Source organism: Quercus suber, unplaced genomic scaffold (genome assembly GCF_002906115.3).
Source record: "Quercus suber isolate HL8 unplaced genomic scaffold, Cork oak 2.0 scaffold_724, whole genome shotgun sequence".
Taxonomy (NCBI): Eukaryota; Viridiplantae; Streptophyta; class Magnoliopsida; order Fagales; family Fagaceae; genus Quercus; species Quercus suber.
This window is the reverse complement of record NW_027070164.1, coordinates 3,128-24,871: the sequence shown is the minus strand read 5'-3', so window position 1 is coordinate 24,871 and position 21,744 is coordinate 3,128. Positions and strand designations below refer to the sequence as shown.

General features: G+C 36.0%; 4 protein-coding genes across 4 annotated transcripts; 2 read left to right on the top strand and 2 right to left on the bottom strand.

The window, feature by feature from the left end:
• Positions 1 to 1,085: 1,085 nt before the first annotated feature.
• LOC112025303 (uncharacterized) lies at positions 1,086 to 6,265 on the bottom strand. The gene is made up of 2 exons (XM_024057952.2): positions 3,940 to 6,265; positions 1,086 to 1,411 (listed from the first exon to the last, which is right to left on the bottom strand). Exon 1 carries the CDS (start codon positions 6,147 to 6,149, stop codon positions 5,070 to 5,072), a length of 1,080 nt encoding a protein of 359 aa, XP_023913720.1. The 5' UTR covers positions 6,150 to 6,265; the 3' UTR covers positions 1,086 to 1,411; positions 3,940 to 5,069.
• On the top strand, positions 3,839 to 4,441 carry LOC112025271 (uncharacterized). The gene has a single exon (XM_024057924.1). The coding sequence runs from the start codon at positions 3,839 to 3,841 to the stop codon at positions 4,439 to 4,441; it is 603 nt and encodes a 200-aa protein (XP_023913692.1).
• A 2,411-nt stretch (positions 6,266 to 8,676) lies between the features above and the next one.
• LOC112025306 (uncharacterized) lies at positions 8,677 to 13,218 on the bottom strand. Its single transcript, XM_024057958.2, has 7 exons — positions 12,922 to 13,218; positions 12,094 to 12,240; positions 11,783 to 11,881; positions 11,418 to 11,609; positions 11,175 to 11,294; positions 10,568 to 10,639; positions 8,677 to 9,160 (listed from the first exon to the last, which is right to left on the bottom strand). Exons 1-7 carry the CDS (start codon positions 13,177 to 13,179, stop codon positions 8,936 to 8,938), a joined length of 1,113 nt encoding a protein of 370 aa, XP_023913726.1. The 5' UTR covers positions 13,180 to 13,218; the 3' UTR covers positions 8,677 to 8,935.
• Positions 13,219 to 18,005: 4,787 nt separating this feature from the next.
• Positions 18,006 to 20,001, top strand: LOC112025314 (uncharacterized). The gene is made up of 3 exons (XM_024057967.2): positions 18,006 to 18,442; positions 19,229 to 19,601; positions 19,717 to 20,001. Exons 1-3 carry the CDS (start codon positions 18,062 to 18,064, stop codon positions 19,905 to 19,907), a joined length of 945 nt encoding a protein of 314 aa, XP_023913735.1. The 5' UTR covers positions 18,006 to 18,061; the 3' UTR covers positions 19,908 to 20,001.
• The last annotated feature ends 1,743 nt before the right edge of the window (positions 20,002 to 21,744 follow it).

The following is a 21,744-nucleotide window of genomic DNA, read 5'->3' as shown; positions in this document are numbered from 1 at the left end:
AAACTCATAACAAGATTCATTCCTAGCCAATGTGGGACACAAACATACATTAAGTGTTTGAAACACATACATACTCCAACACTTTTTACAAACTTAAACAATGAATACATCATTCAATATCAGCTTGTAGCAATAACTACTTATGTTAATGCAGGTAGTCTGATTCTGATTTGATAGCAATAACTACTTGTGTTAATGCAGGTATTCTGATTCATCAAATCCATTTGGATTATCAGAAATTTAAACTTTGCAGCTGGGTGTTCAGCACACATGGAAGCTTGAAGATTCACATATTGCTGTGAATACCAATACCGCCTCTGTTATGACCCGGTCTTGTCTGGAGGACACCTGTTGGGATAAGTGATGAAGACTGGCTTGGTCTATATGAGCTTTCCTAATTTTAGGGACAGGAATTATCAATAAAAGAGCTTTCCTAATTTTTAGGAAGTGATAGGATAAATTTAGGTACCAAAATGATGCATATGAGTAATCAGATCCACTTCAGTTATTATGACCTCGTCTTCCACCTTTGACTTAGGAGTTTTTAAGTACCAAAATTATGCATATGAGTTATCATGTCTCTTAGATAAACTACTAGTATAACAAATAATCAAAAACATTGCCCTGCCAATTTAACAATCTATAACGTACATCATGAATGTGCATTGAAAGGATGTAAAGTTTAAATCATTGTCATAGCAAACAAGGTCATATATTAAGTTTAGACTATTTTAAGTGCAAATATAATATTTATAACAATAATGCTTGTTATAAGAAAAGATAACTTCAAATAGAGTCGAGAAATCAATAAATTGCTTGCAGCAGCAAAGGCAATTCATAAGTTAATGGTGATTAAAAAAGTAAAGAAAAGTTAGATAAATTACATGTTGCATTTGGTACATGTTTAAATCCTATTTCGTGGTAAATAATTCTTTTATGCAAATGCGTGTCTCATTAATGCAGTAGAGTTCGCAGAAACCAGAGTGGCATTCCCATTAATGCAGCAGACCTATTGAATAATTCCCATAGTTTCTCAAAAAAGAAAAAAATTAGGATCATTGAAAATTCAAAAGATTAAAAAAATAAAAAGACATGGTTCAATCGAACCCGACTCACTAGGCAATTTGGGTTCAGAAGCACACCAGCTCGTTATCCTTCCACTGTTGAGAGAGGGAGGTTTTCGCTGCTCTGTGAAACCAGCCTCACGCTGTGCCCTCCACGCTAGGAACCACAAGACCCAGGCCTTCGCCCAAGTCACACGGTTCAACTCTCAACTTGGAACGGGCGAACCAGGAACCTGTGCCTACTGACCCTACCAAGTGAGTCCAATCATTGTTCCACCTCTTTGATACCCTCGCTCGAGTTACAAGCCAGCGCTACCCAGCTCGGTGCACTAGGGCGCACGTGGTACCTATTATAAAGTTATATGGTAATTGTCATCTAAGCAGTGTGGGACAATAAACAAGAAAATTATTCAAGGGGTATGACAGCATATGACTGCCTATATGAACACTCATCCGAGTGGCAAAATTCACCTGGACTATTGAAATTTTGGTTGTTTGTGACAATTTTTTCTGTGCTTGAATGGTAAAGATACATTATTTCTCATCAGATTGTTACAGGATTACACTGCATGGTTAAAATCTGAGCTACTTTAATACGGAGGAGAACACTTGAAGTTGTGAAATGATTTCAAATAGCTTTGATAGGTATGCGAGATGTGTATGCTAATGACCCGGAATTTTGAGACGAATCCAGTGATGCTCTGCACACATGGAAGCTTGAAGTTATACATATGGCTTTGAATACCTAACTTTGCAAACAAACTTCTAAACAGCTCCAGTGGGAAAGACCATATTTTTGGTAGAAAGCAAATGTTGATGTTGCTTGGTTAAATGGTAATGGCACATTGCGGTAGTGGTGAGAAGTTATGTGGATGATTGCTTGAAAGCATGGATAAGAACGTTCTCAACTGTGTCTGCTTTAGTGGATGAAACTCAAGGAGTTAGATGGGCACAGGAGTTAGGAGTGCAGAAGGAGATGCTCTAACTGTAATGTATGTTGTAGACAGTCCCAAGAATAGATCCAACGCTCAAGTTGTAAAAGATATTTATGAGATCAAGTTCAAGGTAGAAAAATACAAGATAATAGCATAATAGCCCCTGAAATCATTCATGCTATGAGAAAGAAAAAAGGTAAGGAAAAGTGGATGGCAATTAAACTTGATATGGAAAAGGCTTATGATAGATTGGAATGGCCTTTTATTCTCAATGTCTTAAGAAATTTTGGATTCGATGAAAGATGGATAAATTGGATTTCAGAATGCATTTCAACTACCTCTTTTTCTATACTCATAAATGGCTCCCCATATGGATTCTTCCAACCACAAAGAGGTCTAAGACAAGGAGACCCTCTTTCCCCATTCCTATTTATTGTAGCAGCAGAAGTGCTATCCAAACTCTTGCAAAAAGCTGAAGAGAGTAATAAGCTAAAAGGTATCAAGCTTGCTAAGGGCTGCCAACCAATATCTCATCTCCAATTTGCAAACAATTTGTTTATTTTTGGGAGGGCAGAGGAAGAGAATATAAGGTCCATCAAAGAATGTCTATCCACTTATTCTGCCTGGTCAGGGCAAAAGATAAATTCCCACAAATCTACCATGGTTTTCAACAAAAGCCTAACTAGTTGGCATTCTAAACATTTGCTAGTTGGGAGTATGGGTTTGAAAATTGAAGGGTCAAAAGGAAAATATTTGGGGCAGCCAATGTTGATAGGAAAGTCAAAGAAAGGTACATTTCAAGAGGTGGTGGAAAGAGTGGAGAAGAAGTACCAAGGCTGGGAAGTTAAAATACTCTCGCAAGCTGCTAGAACCTCCCTAATTCGCACAGTTACCTCAGCCATGCCATCATATGTTATGTCCTCTCTCAGACTCCTAAAAGAAACAACTAAGAAGCTTGATGCTTTAAATAGGAAATTTTGGTGGGGTTCAAAGGAGAATGGTTCCAGCTGCTGCATCCTGAAGAACTGGGATTCTATTTGCAAACCCAAGTCCATGGGAGGTCTCGGCCTTAGAAAAAGTGAAGATTTCAACCAGGCTCTACTAGCCAAACTAGCTTGGGAGGTCCAAAAAGATGAGGATAAGCACTGGATAAAAATATTTAAAAGAAAATATCTAAGAGGTGGAAGTTTTTCCAATACAAGGCCACCTAAGCAAGCATCTTGGATTTGCAAGAGCTTATTTAGTTGTAACAAGCTCATTAAGAAAGGCATGTGCTATAAAGTGAGAGATGGAAGAAGTATTAACATATGGGATGACCCTTGGGTTCCTAAAGAGCCAAATTTTAGACCAAGACTCAAGGCTAGGGTGGTTCCAAACAACTTGCTAGTAGCCGAGCTCATCCACCATGACTCAAGACAATGGGATAGAGAGAAAATTTTTGACTTATTTGAGACTCAGTCAGCTATAAGGATCCTCAACATCCACATTCCTACCTCCTCTAAGTGTGACACCTTATGCTGGGGACTAGGTCCATCAGGTGAGTTTACTGTAAAATCAGCATATTTGCTAAAAATGCAACAAAATAGCACCTCACTGGGGCCAATGCATGAAGAGTATTGGAAGATGTTGTGGAAGAGTAAAATGCATGAGAGGCTGAAGCTTCTTCTTTGGAGAATAGTTTGCAAATCTCTTTAGGTCCGGGAGATTCTTAGTAAAAGATTTCCAATTCCTAACATAAGCTGTCCTGTTTGTGGGGAAGAGGTTGAAATTGTTGAACATGTCTTTATACATTGCCCCATCACAGTTCAGGCTTGGGCCAACTCAGTTTGGCCCTTAAACATGGTTGTTTTCAAAGATATGAATATTGATCAGTGGATAAAAATTATAATAAATCCAATAGAAATGTTAAAGATCCAAGGCAAGGAAGCAAAGGAGTTTACTCTTTTTGCAGCAGTTCTTTGTGACCAAATTTGGAAGAATAGAAACCAAACAGTGTGGGGAAACCAACCAGTAGACTCAATCAAGCTCTCCATCCAAATAAATAAGGTATTTATTCAGCACAAACAAGCTTGGCAATCGATTCTTGGAGAAAAAGAGAACCCTCCCTCATGGAAGCCTCCTCCTCTTGGATGGATCAAATGTAACTTTGATGCAGCAGTGAAGCTTGACAATGTGGTGCTGGCAGTGGTTTGCAGAGATAGCAACGGATCCATAGTAACAGCTGAGTCTCAAGAAGAATGCCCAGGTGAGCCCTTATGGGCGGAATCTAAAGCAGCTCTCTTAGCTGCTACTTTGGCTCGTAGAGAAGGCTTTGCTAGAGTTGTGCTAGAAGGAGATGCCCAATCAGTGATAAGAGCTATCCTAAAACCATCTACAACTCCTCACTGGTCCAATGCTATTATAGAGGATATCTGTATGACTCTAGACTCCTTTGCATGTTAGAATGCCTCTTTTGTTTTTAGAGATTCTAACGTTGTAGCTCATTCCCTTGCCCAATGGGCTACTTTTGTAATAGTTTTGGGTCCCCCCCTCTCTCTCTGTTGTTTCCGGGTTTGTGGATGGAGGTGTAGGCTAAATCTCTCCCATTCCCTTTCTGTTTGTATTTGCTTTCTTCTTTTGTGTTAATATATTGTCTTATTCAGCAAAAAAAATCCTCTTTCAAACCCTCCTTCAAGTGTGGGTGAGTAGAGAATATAACAAAGCCGCACATGAAATGGCCATATGGACTAACATCTCCTAATATTGATTCCTAATATTTTTTCAATATGGACATTCTCGGTTCAGTTCAAATATTGAAAAATAAAATAAAATAAAAAAGAGCATAAGACCTCCCAAAGTCCAAAGTCCAATCTCTTCATTTCTCCATAAGAAAATACCCGAGGGCCGGTGAAAATTACATCACTAATTCACTCCCTCTAGTCAATCGGCCAGACCAAGACCAATGAGAGAGAGCAAAAAAGAAACCCCACCTCATACATTATTATTTACAAACAACCAAAAAGAAAACAAAAAACAAAAAACATCTAAATCCATAAAAGAAAAACATAAAGTTCAGGCCCAAGCCCAGCCCTCATTCACTCCAGTACTTCTCATCACCATCTTGACGATCCTCCTGCTCATCATCAGAGCCGTCCATCTCCAACCCCCTCTTAAACTTCTTCACATCCTCCACAGCCGCACTCCTAAACAGTCCCACATCGACTGCACCAGAAACCATGTGGTACCCTCGTTTTCTAAGATCATCAGGTCCATCGTAAGGTAATGCGAACCCAGACAAGTAGGCCCCACCATTCCCACCTTCAGTATTCAACACAGCTCTCTCAGCTACTCTCAACATGTCTTTGACTTTCTTGTTCCCTGGGTCCCACAAGTACCCCATACTAGCACTCAGATCCAACGGCCCCATCTGAACGCAGTCGACCCCATCAACGGCCGCGATTTCATCGACGTGTTTCACGCCTTCTACGGTTTCCACCTGGCACATGACCAGCAACTCGTCCTCGTAGTTACTCAAATACCCTTCGTCGATTCCGTAGTTCGAAGCTCTGACGACAGTGTGGGCAGAACCTCGGACGCCACGTGGCGGGAACCGGCAATAAGAGACGGCTTCTTGGGCTTCGATTGGGCTTTCGATCATGGGAAACATGAGGCCTTGTGGGCCGAGATCGAGGGCTTTCTTGACCCATGTAGCGGAGCTCTCTGGCAATCGCAGGATCGCTGGGGTGTTTGTTGCGGCGAGCGCGTGGAGACACGCGAGCGCTTCGGGGATGCCACCAGGACCGTGTTCCATGTCGACGACTACGAAGTCGTAGCCGGAGAGACCGGCGATTTCGGCTAAGGTTGGGGAAAAGGAGAGGAGGAAGATACCGTACAAGGTCTCGTTGTTGTGGAGACGAGATTTGAGGTTTTTGAGGTTGTTGGTTGTGTTTGTGTTTGGGTTAGCGATTGTGGTGGTGGAGTCTATGGGGGAGAGATCTGAATGAGTAGTGGTGGGTTTGGATTTGATAGGGGTTAAGGTTTTGAATGTTTGGGTTTTGAGGAATTTGGTGGAAATGTTGGAAGTGAAAGCCAAAGGCTTTGGCTTTCTGAGAGTTGAGAGAGAGGAAATGGCGGTGGTTGTGGTGGAATAGCTGAGATAGAGAGAAGCCATGATTTGTGTCTTTGAGGGTTGAGACTTTGGGGTCCTCGATGAATGTTGAATTTAATTGAAGACTGAGGTTTTAGGAGAACCTTTTTTTTTTTCAAGGCGAGAAGAGAACTTTAATGACTTTGACATAAAGTTCTAGTTTTAAAATAACTAGAGGCCATTTGTTTTATCCGTTTAAAAATTAAAAATTGTTATTTAAAAATATTTGTGTAAATATGTGTGATTAAAAAGTATGTTAAAATTTACGAAATGTTATTTAAAAACTGAAAATGATTGTTTGAAAATATAAACTAAACATCCCTAAAATAATTTTGTTTAGTTGAAAATCTTCTATAAAAATAATTTTTTTATATTTTTCAGTGTTTAGTAGCATAAAAAAAAAATTGGTTAATGAAAAACTATCTTTAGTTAACGAAAAACTCTTATAAAAATAAGACTTATTTTTTATAGATTGTTTTCCAAAAAAAAATTTGGAAAACAATCTCTCTTACATAGTGTATAGTCTTTATAAATATTATCTTCTGATGAATTAGAAAAAAAAAAATTATTTCTCTCATTCAGCCTTTCTCACAATAAACTCTCTAACTTCTTCTCCTCTCTTTGTTTTTTCTCTCTTCTCACACCCTCACTATCATCCCCTCTGGCCTCTTCTCTTCCCACAAACTTCTCTTTCTATCTGCATTTTTTCTCTTTTTTCACCCTATTTGTTCTCCCCTCTATAACATCATTCTTTAATAAGGTTTTTTTTTTTTTTTTCTCCTCACAATTGGTCAGCGGTTCTTAGTTTGCCAATAAAACTATTTTGCCTATGTGGTATTTTGAACTATTTGAATTATGAGAAGTATGGTTTATATATATATATGTAGGGATGTGCATGGGTCGGGTTGGGTCAGGTTAAGAGGATTTTTTGACCCAACCCACCATAGTTGGTCAAAAAAAAAAAAAAATTCAACCCAACCCACATGGGTTGGATTGGGTTGGATTGAACCTATGAGTTGGACAAATTTATTATTATTATTAATAAATTGAGTAGAAAAAAATATAAATATAAATATATTAAAAAAATCCAAAGATTAATATCAATGTAACTCCTTAAAGGCAAACAACACTAATAACTAAACAACAATAGTAATTTACTAGGGTTTGTGTGAACTAATTAGTTTTTATATAGGATAGAAAAAGCTAGTTATTTTAAAATTTTTATTAATTATATAATTTATAACCTAATCCAACCCACCAAGCCCTAAAATCTGACCCAACACGGCTAGTCGGGTCGGGTCAATTTTGGTGAATTGGCAAGTTGGTTGCAACGTTACTAATTATATACATGAGAAAGATGAGTATTTGAGATCATGAAAATTAGATAGCTAATTTTGATTATATCCGTTATCAAAATTTTAGTTTGAAAACCAAATTCATTCTTGGTTTTTATTATTATTATTTATTTATATTGATTACATTAGATGGGTTCACACAATACACATATTATACATGTTTTAAATTATACAAGAAATATTATAAAATTGTGAATACCAAAAAACATTTTCAAGCTCATTTTTAAGGTTGTTACCAAATATCAGAAAATAAGATAATTTTCCAGAAAATACTCTCTGAAAAATAAATCATTTTCTAAAAAATGTTAATGCCAAAACAAACAAAGTTAAGATTGTTAGGTTTTTCATTAATAATTAATAGTTTTTTTAAGTTAATAATTAATACTATTTGGACTACCATTGATCCACACAAAAAAAAAAGAAAAAAAAAAAAAAAAGAAAAAAAAAAAAAAAAAGTAATTGGACTACTAAACTAAGTAAATTGCAAATTTTTTTGAGTAGGGATATAAGAAATGGGAATCTACCTCACTTGTCACGTGTGCACGTGTATGGTGTACTCTTATGATCTGGCTGAAATCTGGGACAAAAGTGATCCTTTTGAAGGTTACTGTAAAATTCGGGATTTTTTTTTTTTTTTGGGAGAGAGAAAATTCGAAATGTGTTGTATTCTCTATACTCGTATTGACATTTTTTCTAAGTTATACCATTTTATTTTCATAAGCCGTGCAATCTATGTTTTTCTAAGTTTTACCCTTTTTTTTCTTTTTTATAAGAAGTTTTGCCCTTTTTTATCCATGCTTTTCCCTGAAAGTGAAAATTAATATTACCTATGTAGCCATGCACTTGAACCTAAATAATGGCCAAAAGCTTTGGCAATTCTTAGCTAAAGAAGAAAGAAGGCACAGCTTCCAGCATGATGAAACAAGGTCGTTCTGTCTTAATGCTTTGGTGCTACTTAGCTATAGCATTTGATAGTCCTTTTATTTCAAGAGATAAAAGGAAAGGAACTTGACAAACTGCCTAATGTTTATGTTATGTAACAGCAACATGAGTATGACAGCACAAATTGTTAATTCCAGAAGAATAACAGTTCGTGTTAATACAAAATACATGATTGAAGAAAATTCTGTTGAGAGGAGTATATCAAAACAATTAAACAAGTTATACATCTTTCTAAATGGGAAATGGATAAAAAGTAATCTACCAATCTGCTTCCAGTGCATTTTGACTCAGTATTTCAATATATAATCTTCCAAACAATATTATATGAGAGAATCCCAGCTAAAACAAGATCTGAGAAGAACTATAGGAGCTACAAAACTAATGCCCTGAGGCACAAAATGGAAGAATGGTCATGAGAAATTGATATTGGTTGTGCTAAAATTTAAAATGGCTGTAAAAATCTTGTTCTTCAAACTGACAATAACATAGACATAGCATATTGCTCTTCTTCAGTTAAAGCTTCAAAGCAGCCTTTGCCATGGCCAATGCACCCTCATAACTTTGATTTCCACCAATAAACCCACTCATATGGACGAAAACACAACCAGGGATACCTGCTTCCCTTGAGAGTTCATCATCCCTCAGACCTCGCCATTGAGAAGGGAGAGGCTTTCTGCTCTCAAAACTATCAGGAGATACTGCCACCGCCTGCACTCTCCAATGTTTGCTCCTGTCATCCTGGACATTATACAAGTATATTCAGAACTTTCCTCATGAAAAATATGCAATCAGGATTCAGGAGACATACCAGTAAACTTACATATAAATGAGTTTTTATAGATGTTGTAAATAAAACTGGTTAGAAACAGTATTTTTGATACATTTCTTGATGATAAACAGAGATTAATTTGAGTATAGGGGACAGGCCCCAATAGAGACCAAGAACAAAAGGCTGATAATACTAGTTGACAAAAAATACACACTCTCCAGTTTTACAACACAGAACTACCACCAAACCGAAGAGGGCATGCTTAAAACTTATCACAGCAACCTTCCATTAGAAGTAAATGCATTTCTTTCTTAACCACTGGGACCAAAGAACAGGAGTGTCCTAAAAATTTGGCTAAGATCAAGTAAACAAGTGTAATGTGTAGAAGAGCACTAGAATATTGACATTGGTTGACCATCTATTCCTTTAAGGGGGCTAGGTGAGGATAAAATGTGTTGGATACCTAACAAAGATAAGGGCTTCATGGTTAGAGACTATTATAGAATTTTAGTTGGCAACACTTCCTTTGGTTTTCCTTGGAAAAGTATTTGGAAACAGAAGATTCTCTCTAGAATAGCTTTCTTTGTTTGGACTACTGCCTTAGGAAAATGCTTGACGATTGATAATTTATGAAAAAGGAAGGTGTGGATTTTGGATTGGTTCTACATGTGTAAGAGAAATGGTGAATCGGTTGACCATCTATTCCTTCATTGTCCTTTTGCTATGGATCTATGATCTATGGTTTTGGGTCTATTTGGAGTAACTTGGGTTATGCTGCACACTGTTTTGGGGCTGTTAGGATGTTGGCAAGGCAGCTTTGGTCGTCATCGAAATGGTTACATTTGGTCCATCATTCCTCATTGCTTAATGTGGTGTCTTTGGAGGGAGAGAAATAATAGATGTTTTGAAGATATTGAGAGATCTATTCCGGACCTCAAGCTACTCTTTTTTAGAACCTTAAGGGATTGGTTGTTTGCTTTGCAACAACAATATTTCCTAGACTCTTGCAATTTTTGTATTTGATTTCTTTTCCCTTGTTCACTCCCTATGTACTAGGGTGTTCCTTTTTTATATCAATATAACTTATTACTTATCAAAAAAAAAAAAAAAAAATACTGACATTGCAAGTAAATTACCCAACTCTATTCACATACACATCCTCTCATGATTGACAATTTATTTCCTATGGAAAAATAGAAAAGATTTTCTTCTTTTAAAATCTTTAACTTCAAACTTTACTTTGAGAAGAAAAAAAAAAATTATATATATATATATATAAGATTACCATGATACCCAATCTATTTATAAACGAAACAACTGCATCCATCTGAAAAAAAAAAAAAAGACAAAAATTGCAGAAGATAAAATATAAATACCTGATAGAGAACATATTTGACGGTGGGTTCAGTCTTCATCTCCTCCTCAAGCTCAAATAAGTGAAGCTTCCACTGCACGGGAAAAAAAATTATATATCAGATTAAAATCTTCATAACATCAAGTACATCATTGATGCAGACATTATAAATCACCATAATATAGCTGATATCCTAAGCAGCATACTTTTTTTGAGAAACCAGCATGCTTTTATACAAAGAAAATGAAATGCATATGATTTGCAAAAGTTATTAAATCACTGTACCAACTACCAGATAAAAATAGGATACAAAATAAAAGAAAGGTCCTAGGAAAGTTTTGATACCACTTTCATGGGAAATATAAAAAGGTATCAAAAGAGTCCGTTGCTTTTTCTTTTCCCATAAAAAGTTTCTAAAAATATTTCATAAACCAATGCCCCCTTAACTTTTCCGATAAAAGAATTAGATAAATTCAAACATACATAATAGAGAGGAGGGGAAAAAAAGGTGTATAGAAAAGATTAAACGAATGAAAGCATTCTATAGATATTATTCAACATGGGAATGAAGCAACTTTAAACTAACAATATTCCGTAGGCCCAAAAGAAGATAAGCATTGCCAACTTACAGGACAGAATGTAGTCAAAACCATAATTTCTCCACTAGGATCAATATCTTGTCTCGCTGTAAGACAATCCAATACAATTGATCGTGCTGGTAACCAGGATTTTGCATGATACCGAACACGCTGAAAAACGAAAAAGAATTGTTATATTTAAATCTTAGTTACTTGCAGGTCTCTGATAAAGAAAATAAATTAATGAAAAAGGAACAAAGTCATGCATATCCAGTGACTATAAGAAATGCTCACATCTAAAAACTCACTGCCAGCCAAAGCCATTGCTCGCTGAAAAGCCTCATTCTCCTTCTCAGGTGATTGATCAGGTTCTATCCAATCCAAATTTAATCTTCCAACTCTTGAAGACAAGTGTGTATTATTTACATATCTAGGAGGCTTGTCTGTATCATACCGATTTATCCCATTGTCAACAGCATCAATTGCCTGCAAGCTTAAATAAGAATCTTAGGGAAATCTCACTAAACACCAGTTTATGTGAATTGAACCAAAAAAAATACTGACTTAGTTGTCAGCAAATGACTACATTAGCCTAAACTGAGAAAGTCGTCAAAATTTGGGAATGGGAATGACCCTATCCTGCATGTAAAATTTAGTACCTCCATGAAGCTCTTGTAGATGGCCAAAAATAATCGATGCACATTTGGATGCTCCTCGTCAACTTGAAGCTCCTTAGCTATTATCTCCTTTCCAAAATGCTACAACACCCCCCCCCCCCCCCACAAAAAAAAAAAAAAAAAAAAAAACAAAAAAACAAAACAAAACAAAAGAGATGCAAATTAGATTCTTAACCAACAAAAGACACAAACCACAACCAAATCATCAGCACCAACAAAATTAAACAAAACCTAAAACACTTTCAATTACCACATACTAACTAACAATAACCATTGTTAAAACAAAGGATTACCTTGTAAACAAGACCGGCACTACTGAGCTTCGTTGAGAAGCCATGCCCGAAAACCTCATCAAACCCCTTCTGGTGATGATCATACCGATCCTGACTCGGATCATAGACACCCCCAACATCAAGAACAGCATCAAGGCCCTCCAATACCTGCTAACTCAAAACCAACTCAAACATCACCCACACATAAAGCCAGCCACTCATACATTACAAACACCCCCATTTCCTCTATAATAGACAACCTCATTAAAAACTAGTAATTCTATAACAACCCCAATTGAACAAAACTTCATCACCATCCATACAACACGCCCACTACAAAAGAAAACTTTGAATGAATTTCAAGTTTCGATTTGGCTCAAATATGTGGTTGGTCTCTAAATTTTAGCCCATGAGTGATTTTAGTCCCTACAGTTTAAAGTGATCACTTCTAGTTTTAGTAGAGCAAATACCGCGGCCAAACTAAAAATTGACACAATAATACTCCATAGGGAACTAAAATCGATCAGTTTAAGTTTGTTTGGAACTAAAAGCATTCACTTTGAGCATTTTAGGGACTAAAAGTGATTACTTTAAACTCTAAAAAGGACTAAAACCTCTCATAAACTAAAGCAGTGCATTTTGGCCTCTTGATTTTGAAGAAAGTAATGCTCTCCATTGAGCTACTGAGTAAACGTTAAGCCCATGAAATTCACAATAAAAATCATATAACAGCAGATTAAAGAAAAAAATAAATAAAAATGGAAACTTTTTCATTTTCTTTCTATTGGGGTTTTATTTTCCTCGGTTTTCTCGGGAAACAAACAGGGAAAGTGATGAAAGAAAACGAACCTGAGGGTCGCGAGAGCGAACGATTTCGGCGTTGGAAAACTTATCGGTGAGGCGAATCATGAAACAACCAAGGGCCTCGTCGCAGTGGAAGCTACCGTTGTGAGTGCCAACACGCTTTAGGGGCGCGTGGTTGGGAGAACCGGCGGAAGAGAAAGCGGAAACCCTAGTAGCCATGAGAGGAAGAAGAAGAGGAGTGAACTGGGTGTGGAAAGTGAAGAGTCTCTGGTTTAAGCCTCTGGTAATGGTTTGCGCCAGCATTGCCGAAACATAAATAAGTTGTATAATTCTAAAGCTAGATACGGTTCACCCACAATACAAAGCAAACGTGCTATGTTTTAGACTTTTTTTTTTTTTTTTTTGAAAATAAATGGTAAATCAAAAAAATTTACAAATATTTTGACATTTACTAAACTTTAATATTTTTATTTTTTTAATTGACTTAGAAATATTGTTCTTGTGGAGATTCATTCTATTATTTATCTTCCTTTAACAGGAGGGATTTGAATATTAAATGTATTTTTTAAAAATATTAGGAGTTGTCAATTGACTTACAAAGGCTATTATATTATTTTTCTTTATTGGATTCATAAGGATTTTTGGGTATTGTTTTTCTAAAATGTGTTAATGTTTATAAATGTCTTATTTTTTGTATTCACAATTTGATTTCTAGTTAAACTCAATTGCACCTTAAATCTGGGAACCTTTGTCCTTTTTGTTTTTTGGATGGTCCAATTTTTAAAACCAGACTTGAGTTGTAGTAGTGTCGTGAATGTCGTCTACTTTTTGTTTGACCACCGTGGTGGGCCTTTTTTGTTATATTGGGCTGGGCTGTCTCCTGCAGTAATAGGCCTAAGTATTCTGAGTAAGGGAAGTTGAGACCAGTCCAACTGCAACTCAATTTGGGTCGGCTTGTGCACAAACTATGTCTCATCTGCCAAGAGTGTGCTTATGGCAGGTAGAGCTGTTTCAGATGAGTCATGGCAGACAGATATAATAACAACAAAATAGAGCACTCTGGCTCTTTAATAGAAAGTGACCAAATAATCCTTATTAATGAAATATAATCACAATAACAACAATGACTTTTACAGAGAAAAGCAAAAGAACAAGTGGTAATATATGGGTTAACCAGAAAAGAAAGAAATTAAGTTAAGTCTGATCCGCAGGAGTAAGACCAAAGAGAGAAGAACGCCTCCTCTCAATGCAGCTAATCTCCCAGGGAAAATCTTGCCATGGAAATTAATTGCTTTGAGGGAAGAGGACCTGAATAGTTGATGCCCAAAGGAAAATCCTTTTATTTTTCCGACAGAGAGCTGGATTTAGAGAGGGAGAGAGGGAATCAACCTATTGGTACATGCCTGCCAATCTCACTCTCTATTCTATTCCTTTCTTTCTTAATTTTTTTACTCTGATATTTTCTTTCTTTCTTTCCCTTCCTTTTTTCTACTTCTTGGTTTTTTCTTAGAGATTCTTGTTACTCAGGTTATGATTTTTTCCTTCTCCTCAATACATGGCAAGGATCCCTTTTTATAGTGTCTGCCATGACTAGATTTTACTATTTTAGCCCTTAATTATCTTTGTCTGGTCTGGGTGTACTGGCCGACTACCACTGGACTGTCTACATGCCACTCCCCCTCACCAGACAAAGAAGGGTATTTTGTTTGTTTATCTGTTGTGGCACCTTTCCTGCTACGATCTAGGTTCTCTTTCACTCTCTGTTCTCATGGCATGCACCTAGTGGTTCCAGCTCAGCTTGCTTCTTTTGGGTGGTATGTCATCCCAGCAGGACATTTCCCCCAAAAGAGCCTTAGCAGGAACCTCAAAAAATAGGTTTTTTTTCTCTCTCCACTGCCAAACCATGCCCTCTTACCCTTGACCCATGACTTCACCATGTCCTATATTGGCTGGGTACAGGCTGGTGGTGCTTAGGCCTTGTGCATGCCTTCCTTCCACATATGTCCAAAATCTACCTGTTGCTCATTCGTCTGCTGTAGTCTGGAGGCTTTTCTGCACAGTCTGCCACCCGTTTTGACCCTTTTATGTGAGCTGTTTTTTTATTTCTCACTCCCCTTAGGGGGTTGGGTTTTATTTGATACTGGGCTTTACATTTCTTTTGGCCCATTTCTTGATTGCTCTTATTTCCTGTCATATCACTTTGTCATTTCTACTGTAATGACTCAATCCTGCTGAGCCTCTTTAGGTCTGCCGTTTATGCTTTCCCCAGTGGCTTAGCATGGTCATGGGTTGTTTTCTTACTTATGGGCTTCTGTGTCCCTTTTGTTTTCCCTTGGGCATCCTTGGCCCATTTGCTTGTCTTGGGCTTCCTCGGCCCTTTTTCCTAACTTTGTATTCTCATGGGCTTTTACTAACTTCATTAAGCTGCCCCCGCCTAATTACCTCATACTCATCTTTGGGGTTTGTGGACCTGCCATTAATCCCCTACTCTCTTTGCTTGCATTGCTTTGAGCCTGTCGTGGCTCATTCTTACTTTTCTACATCATACACTGCCTATGAGTTTACTATTTGCTATTTCTCTCTTTCCGGGCTCTTTTGAGCCCATTTGCTTCCTCAAGGCCCATTTATTTATTTTATGGACCTGTGATCTATTATTCCTACCACTTGGACTTAATGGTTCTTTTTTCTATCCTTTTTTTGCCAATTTCTTTTCTGTCTGTGTTGCTGGGCTCCTTTCTCTCTCTATGACTTCTCAAAAATGGCCCTCAACAACCACTAAACCCCCTAACAATTAGGTCAAAAATTTTGTAGTACAAATGATATTTTTATTGTTTCCAAAAAAGAAGTCTAGTGTTCAAATATCCCTTCCCCAACTATCTAATTACTAATAACAAAAAGAGTCTGAATTTGGTAAGAATGAAGTATAAAACATATGTTTTACAATCCAATAAGAAATTGTCACGTTAACCTTTTACTTAAAACTCAGTACATCCTACCACACCTAATAACATCCCAATAAACTCTCAGTTGGGTTGGATTTTCAAATGAGTTTTATAATTGATTGTGTGTAGTTATGTCTATTCTTTAACATGTAATAAAATGATATGGTATGATGTAGCGGTTAGGATTGGATGGTATAAAACTTAAGTTTAATACCACATCCTTATAGAATTTAATCTCTAACAAACAAACAAACAAAAACCCTAATATTTTGCTTATTTCTTCCACTGTCTACCAAACCAAATATTTTCACAATGTAATGTGATGTGTTATAATTAATTATAAAAGTAAGGACACATTACTAATTTGATCCTTCAACTATTGAAAAAGTTAAATTTAGTCCTTCAACTATTGGGTGTGTCAATTTAGTCCCTTAACCTTCAAAATTAAGTCAATTTATTCCTTAAGTGCCCTCTCAAATTAAATTTTAACCTAATTAATAACTAAAATTAGCTTGATTGGAAAAGGAATCTGAACATAGTGCTTGTAGCTTAAGGACACAAATATGTTCTAAATTACCATTATCCAAATTTTCCTGTCACGCGATGCATCCTTAGAGGATCAACTACGATGCATCTTTAGAGGATCAACAACGATATGATCACTAGCAAAAGTCCAATGAGACGACAAAGTGCTATATATTGGCATCAATTTCCATTGATAGCATTAAAGCATTAGCATCAGATGTTCTAAAAAATACTATTTTAACACATTAAAAAGTTACTTTATTTATTTTAACACATCACTTTATAATACACCCTATATCATATCTTCTATTCTTTTACCATTTTATTTTATTTTTAAAATTTTAATTTTATTTATTATTATTTCTTTTTGGTTCCTAAGTCCCAACATCCACAAGGGCAAATTTGAGTAATGCCTATTTGTCAACAAATATGACAGCAGAGAGAGAAAAAGTATGAATAAAAAAAAATCTAAAATATTAATAACATATTTATCTGTACGATTCTATTGTTGGAACGTTCGTGTTGATGAATTGTATGAGCTTTGTGTAGCGAAAGACATCTTGAACGCCAAGACTAGTGTCAATCTAGAGAATTGTATTTTAGTAACTTCGGTATGGAATTTTAAGGAATCAAAAGATTTTTCTAGTTATTTATAATAGTAAAGTGGATGGTAGTGATTTTTTTTTATTTTTTTATTTGGTGTGCTAAATGCTAAAAATTTAGCATTTAGTAGACCTAATGCTAATGCTTAAGGGATGATACTGACTTGGACATCATGTTGAGTCTGAAGGAAGGAGATGTTTGGTGAACAAGGTCATTTGACTAGGCAAGACATGATGAGGAGTCTTTGAATGCTAAGATGATTGAATGAACTTTAGTCCGAGATATTTGTCTAAAAATGATCCTATGTTTGAATATAAAAATAAAAAAGAATAAAATGGAGATCTTAAGTGTGTAGATTGATTATGAGTCTCTGGTGGATATGATCCTCTAATCCTAAATCCTCTAATCCTTGACATAATCATTTTAGTCAATTTAGATTGAATTACACAATAAATAAAATGTCTTTTACATTATATGAATTTGATGTATGAGCTTTGCGTAGCGAAAGACATCTTGAAAGCCAAGACTAGTGTCAATCTAGAGAATTGTATTTTAGTAACTTTGGTATGGAATTTTAAGGAATCAAAAGATTTTTCTAGTTATTTATAATAGTAAAGTGGATGGTTAGGGGTATTTACATAATTCCAATATTTAAGAGAGGACATAGGTATATTTTGTAGTTTGGGCTGGGGATTGTGAATTACTTAACAAATAAAATATCTATCATTCTGGTCTCCAAAAAAAAAAAAAAAAATATCTATCATTCCCATCCAAAAAAAAAAAAATATATATATATATATATCATTTTTTTTAAACAACTTATTCAAGAAAGAATAGTATTACATACGTTCTGTTATTAATTATTACACACATATGAAAAATCAACTGGAATTATAGCTTTTTTTTTTTTTTTTTTGAGAAACAACTGGAATTATAACTTGAAATCAGATTTTCCACTCTAACTTTTATCATTTGAAAACATATAGAAACAAAAATTAATAAATAAAAAGGTTCAAATTTTCAAGTATTTTGACTATCTTTCTGGCCGAAATATATACTCCAAACCGTTAAAAGGAATAAAGGATAAACAAAGGCATTGGTTGTACTTGAACGCCATGCCCACCACAATCAAGCTCACTTTGGTTCCTTTTCCAAACCCCAAAACTCTTTCCCCGGTAACGTTTCCTATCACATCTCCAATCTCTCGCAGAGCCTGTTCAAGTTCAAGGCCTCGAATCCTAATAGTGAAATGCAACAACTCGGGCCAGATAGAAGGTAGCGGTGGTAATCTGAAGGATGCACTGGCTGGTATGGTGGACAAGCAAGTAGGGGAGCTGTTGAACAGAGAAGAGAACAGGGTTTTGCTTGATGGGTTGGACAAGGCGTCACAGAGGGTAGAGATGGCCAAGAAAGAGCTGGCAGAGATTGAAAAACAAGAACTTGAGGCGAAGCAGATGAGGGATTACATTAACCAGCTTGAGAGCCAAGCTTCTGAGGTCTGTTACTTTCTAGTATTATTATGCTTCATTGTTTTAATTATTGGAGGACATGTTATTGTTTCATTATGTTGAAGTAATGACAAATGATGTGAGAAATGGACATTTTGGATGATTTCATTATGTGGGTAATTTTGATTTAGACAATGTTTCATGTTATTATTTCATTAAGTTGAAGTAATGATTACTGATGTGAGAATTGGACGTTTTGGATGATTTCATTATGTGGGCAATTTTGATTTTAGACAATTTGTTGTGTTTTATGCTGTAAATTGGACAGATTTGAAAACCAGTCTGGATGGTGCTAAGTGCAAATTCAACTTTGACATTGTCGTGGTAGTAAAACTAAAATTTACATGTAAAGAGCATTGGACCAGTGAATGAAATGGTTTGAGTTTGTTTTTATATATAAGGTCTAGAGGAGGTTTTCATTGCAATTTCATGCTTTTGAAGAATTAGGACTGCTCTTTTGACATTTAGTTTGTCTTTGTAGTTAAAATTGTTGTGAGGTGAAGATGGTACAGCTTTGAAATTTCTTCTGAAAAGATGATTGTAAGTAGATGGTTCTGAAACAATATGATCTTGGTCTATCATCATAATTCATAAACACATACATTTCCTTTCATGGGGATTTGTCCCTTCTTGCACCGTAAGCAGGTGTAGGGAATGTGGCAAATGTCAATCTAACAAACTACCTACTTTCTTTGACAGCTCTTTGTTTGATTCCTTCATTTGTGTTATTGAGACTTCTTGTTGCTAACGGTGTTCAACGTGGTGCACGCTAAGGTTGCAGAATGTCAAAGGGAAATATTAGAAGCAGGAGAAATGGTTGAAGAAGCAAAGCGCTCACTAGGGCTAAATGTGGATGGAATTGAAGATGGAGATGCTTTTTTGGAGAAAGAAAGCGAAGAAATTGACAGAAATGAGGAGAGAGTGGAGTCCATAAAAGCAGCTTTGATTTCTGCTCTTGTTGGCACCCTTGCAGGCCTGCCCATCTCTTTAACCCAAGCAACAAGCAGTTCAGAACTCATACTTCCTCTTACAATTAACTTTATCAGCTGCGCACTGTTTGGAATAACATTTCGATACACAATAAGAAGGGACTTGGACAATATCCAGCTTAAGACAGGGACATCTGCAGCTTTTGGATTTGTTAAAGGTATGTATATAGTTTTGAGTAAAAGGAACTTGGATGATTTTTCAAAACTTGGTACTACAGAGTTCAGACACCAGGTAGTTCAGGTTCTGATTTAAAAAATGAATTCACAATGCAGGTCTTGCCATGCTGGGTAGTGGACCACCTTTGGAACTAAATACTGGAAGCTTCTTATCACATGCTTTTGATGGAGCTGTATATGTGTCTGAGAATCTTTTCCTTTTTGTTTTTGCTTCTGTTGGTCTAGATTATTGTTTTAAGATGAAGCTACTTAGTCCTTTTCCTATCAAAAAATCAATTTCAAGGTAATGTCCATATATGCTAGATATATCAAACTTAAAAGCTATAATATGTAATATATGCGAAATTCATGTCTTATAAAATGTGGCAACCATTCAGAATTCGTTGTAGTTGTGCTTTTGATTGTTGATGAGTTCTGTTTTCTCCAATTCAACCAAATATCTTACAAGTTGGATCCTAAGTGATACAATGATCTATAATTACAGTTTATTGGTAGATCGAAACTTTTGTTAGATGCAGCCAAAAGGTGTTACTCCCTTTTCCGCTTTTCCTTCCCCTTTTAATTGAGGATCAAATCAATAACTGAAAAAGAAAATGTAGATGGTAAAGAATGCCTTGTGGAGTATTTGCTTAAGTGCTTTGATGCATTAGGCAAAGGACTGAAAAGTGAGTGACTTCAACCAACTCTCACTACCATCTACAGTGAATAGCAAACTGAGCTGAATTTCATAAGCCAATGGCACATATAGGTTACTTGAAATGTAGCAAATGGTATGTCCCGGATTGATGTTGCCCAAATTCTAGCAATATATTAAAGTAAAATAATAAGTCATTTCCACGATCATGAACTGTCCGTTTTTATTGTAGCAAAATCCTCTGAACTCTTTTTGGCTTGAAACAATTGAACCTAGCCTCTTGGCTTGGAAGTTGGAATCCACTTCCAGCGTTTGGAAATGGAATGTTTTGGGGGTCAAAAATCAAAATAACTTCAGGATTTATAAACCAAATGGGTAAATTGAATTCTGATTACATGGTTGGAAAAAAATTCTTTGACAGTGTCATTCCATCAACTTCCAGTACTTCACGGTTCCAACGTCCACCTTTTTTAGGAAAAGCATTTTCCATTATCTGCTACCATAATTTTTGTCACATATATGTAAGGGTGCAGTGAGCAAGTATTTCTGGGTGTCAAATAGGAATCACTTTCTTTGATTCCCCAGCCTTAACAATACACGGGGATCTGAGGGCTCAGTCCAACTCATAGTTGCTCCCAAGTCTTATAAAATTCATGTAGAGTAAACCCAAAACCCGGCAGCCCTGAGGTTGGGCATAAAGTCTGTCAGCTGAATAATTTTCACTAATAATAAGGCACTATGCCACTATTCTGTACACAGTTTACTTCAAAATTTAACCAGTAATTTTTTTTTTTTTTTTGGGATGAATAAACCAGTAAAATGTTACTGCAGCATAATATTACATAAATTCAGTTAATAAACAATGAGCCAAGCCCTTGAACCCTATTCAGTACTCCAGAATCAGAAGTGCAAGTTCTAATGTTACAGAAAATCATCCTTTAATTTGCACCAGATTAGCCTACAATTTGTCATCTAAATAATCTCTAAACCCTATTAGGGGGAGAAAAACAATTAATGCAACAAATTCTGTAAAGCTGCAGTCTATTGTTAGCAGCAGCAGCAATGACGATAATGATGAAAATCTTTGATGCATATTGAATGACTTCATTCCCAGCAGTCAATATGAATTAACTTGATAATTGATAAATATTAAAAAAAGTTGCTTCAGTGATTCTTGTGCTTTCAAATCCTCAATATCAAAGTTCCAGGCGCTAACTCCTCCTTGGTACTCACTCTGATGGAGGCAAGACAGGACATTACCAACAATGATAAGAAAAAAAAAAGGTAAAAGTACTCATGCATTGAATTTTGAGTACAGATATCTCTGACCACTGAATGTAAGATGTTACCAATTTTTATCCACTCCAAAAAGTAACAATTTCCTGGATTTTATTACACTAATTTTAGTTTGAGTAAAAAAAAAATATCTGACATAAAAGAGATTAATCTCTAGCATTTGAATGATCCACAAAGATTAAAAAAAAAAAAAG

Coding starts and splice junctions, on each gene's coding strand:
- LOC112025314 (XM_024057967.2), top strand. CDS start 18,062: ATGCCCACCACAATCAAGCTCACTTTGGTTCCTTTTCCAAACCCCAAA. Junction 18,443..19,228: donor TTGAGAGCCAAGCTTCTGAG/GTCTGTTACTTT, acceptor GTGCACGCTAAG/GTTGCAGAATGTCAAAGGGA. Junction 19,602..19,716: donor AGCTTTTGGATTTGTTAAAG/GTATGTATATAG, acceptor TTCACAATGCAG/GTCTTGCCATGCTGGGTAGT.
- LOC112025303 (XM_024057952.2), bottom strand. CDS start 6,149: ATGGCTTCTCTCTATCTCAGCTATTCCACCACAACCACCGCCATTTCC.
- LOC112025306 (XM_024057958.2), bottom strand. CDS start 13,179: ATGCTGGCGCAAACCATTACCAGAGGCTTAAACCAGAGACTCTTCACT. Junction 12,241..12,921: donor TTCGCTCTCGCGACCCTCAG/GTTCGTTTTCTT, acceptor TTGAGTTAGCAG/GTATTGGAGGGCCTTGATGC. Junction 11,295..11,417: donor CTGGCAGTGAGTTTTTAGAT/GTGAGCATTTCT, acceptor TTCGTTTTTCAG/CGTGTTCGGTATCATGCAAA.
- LOC112025271 (XM_024057924.1), top strand. CDS start 3,839: ATGGTTGTTTTCAAAGATATGAATATTGATCAGTGGATAAAAATTATA.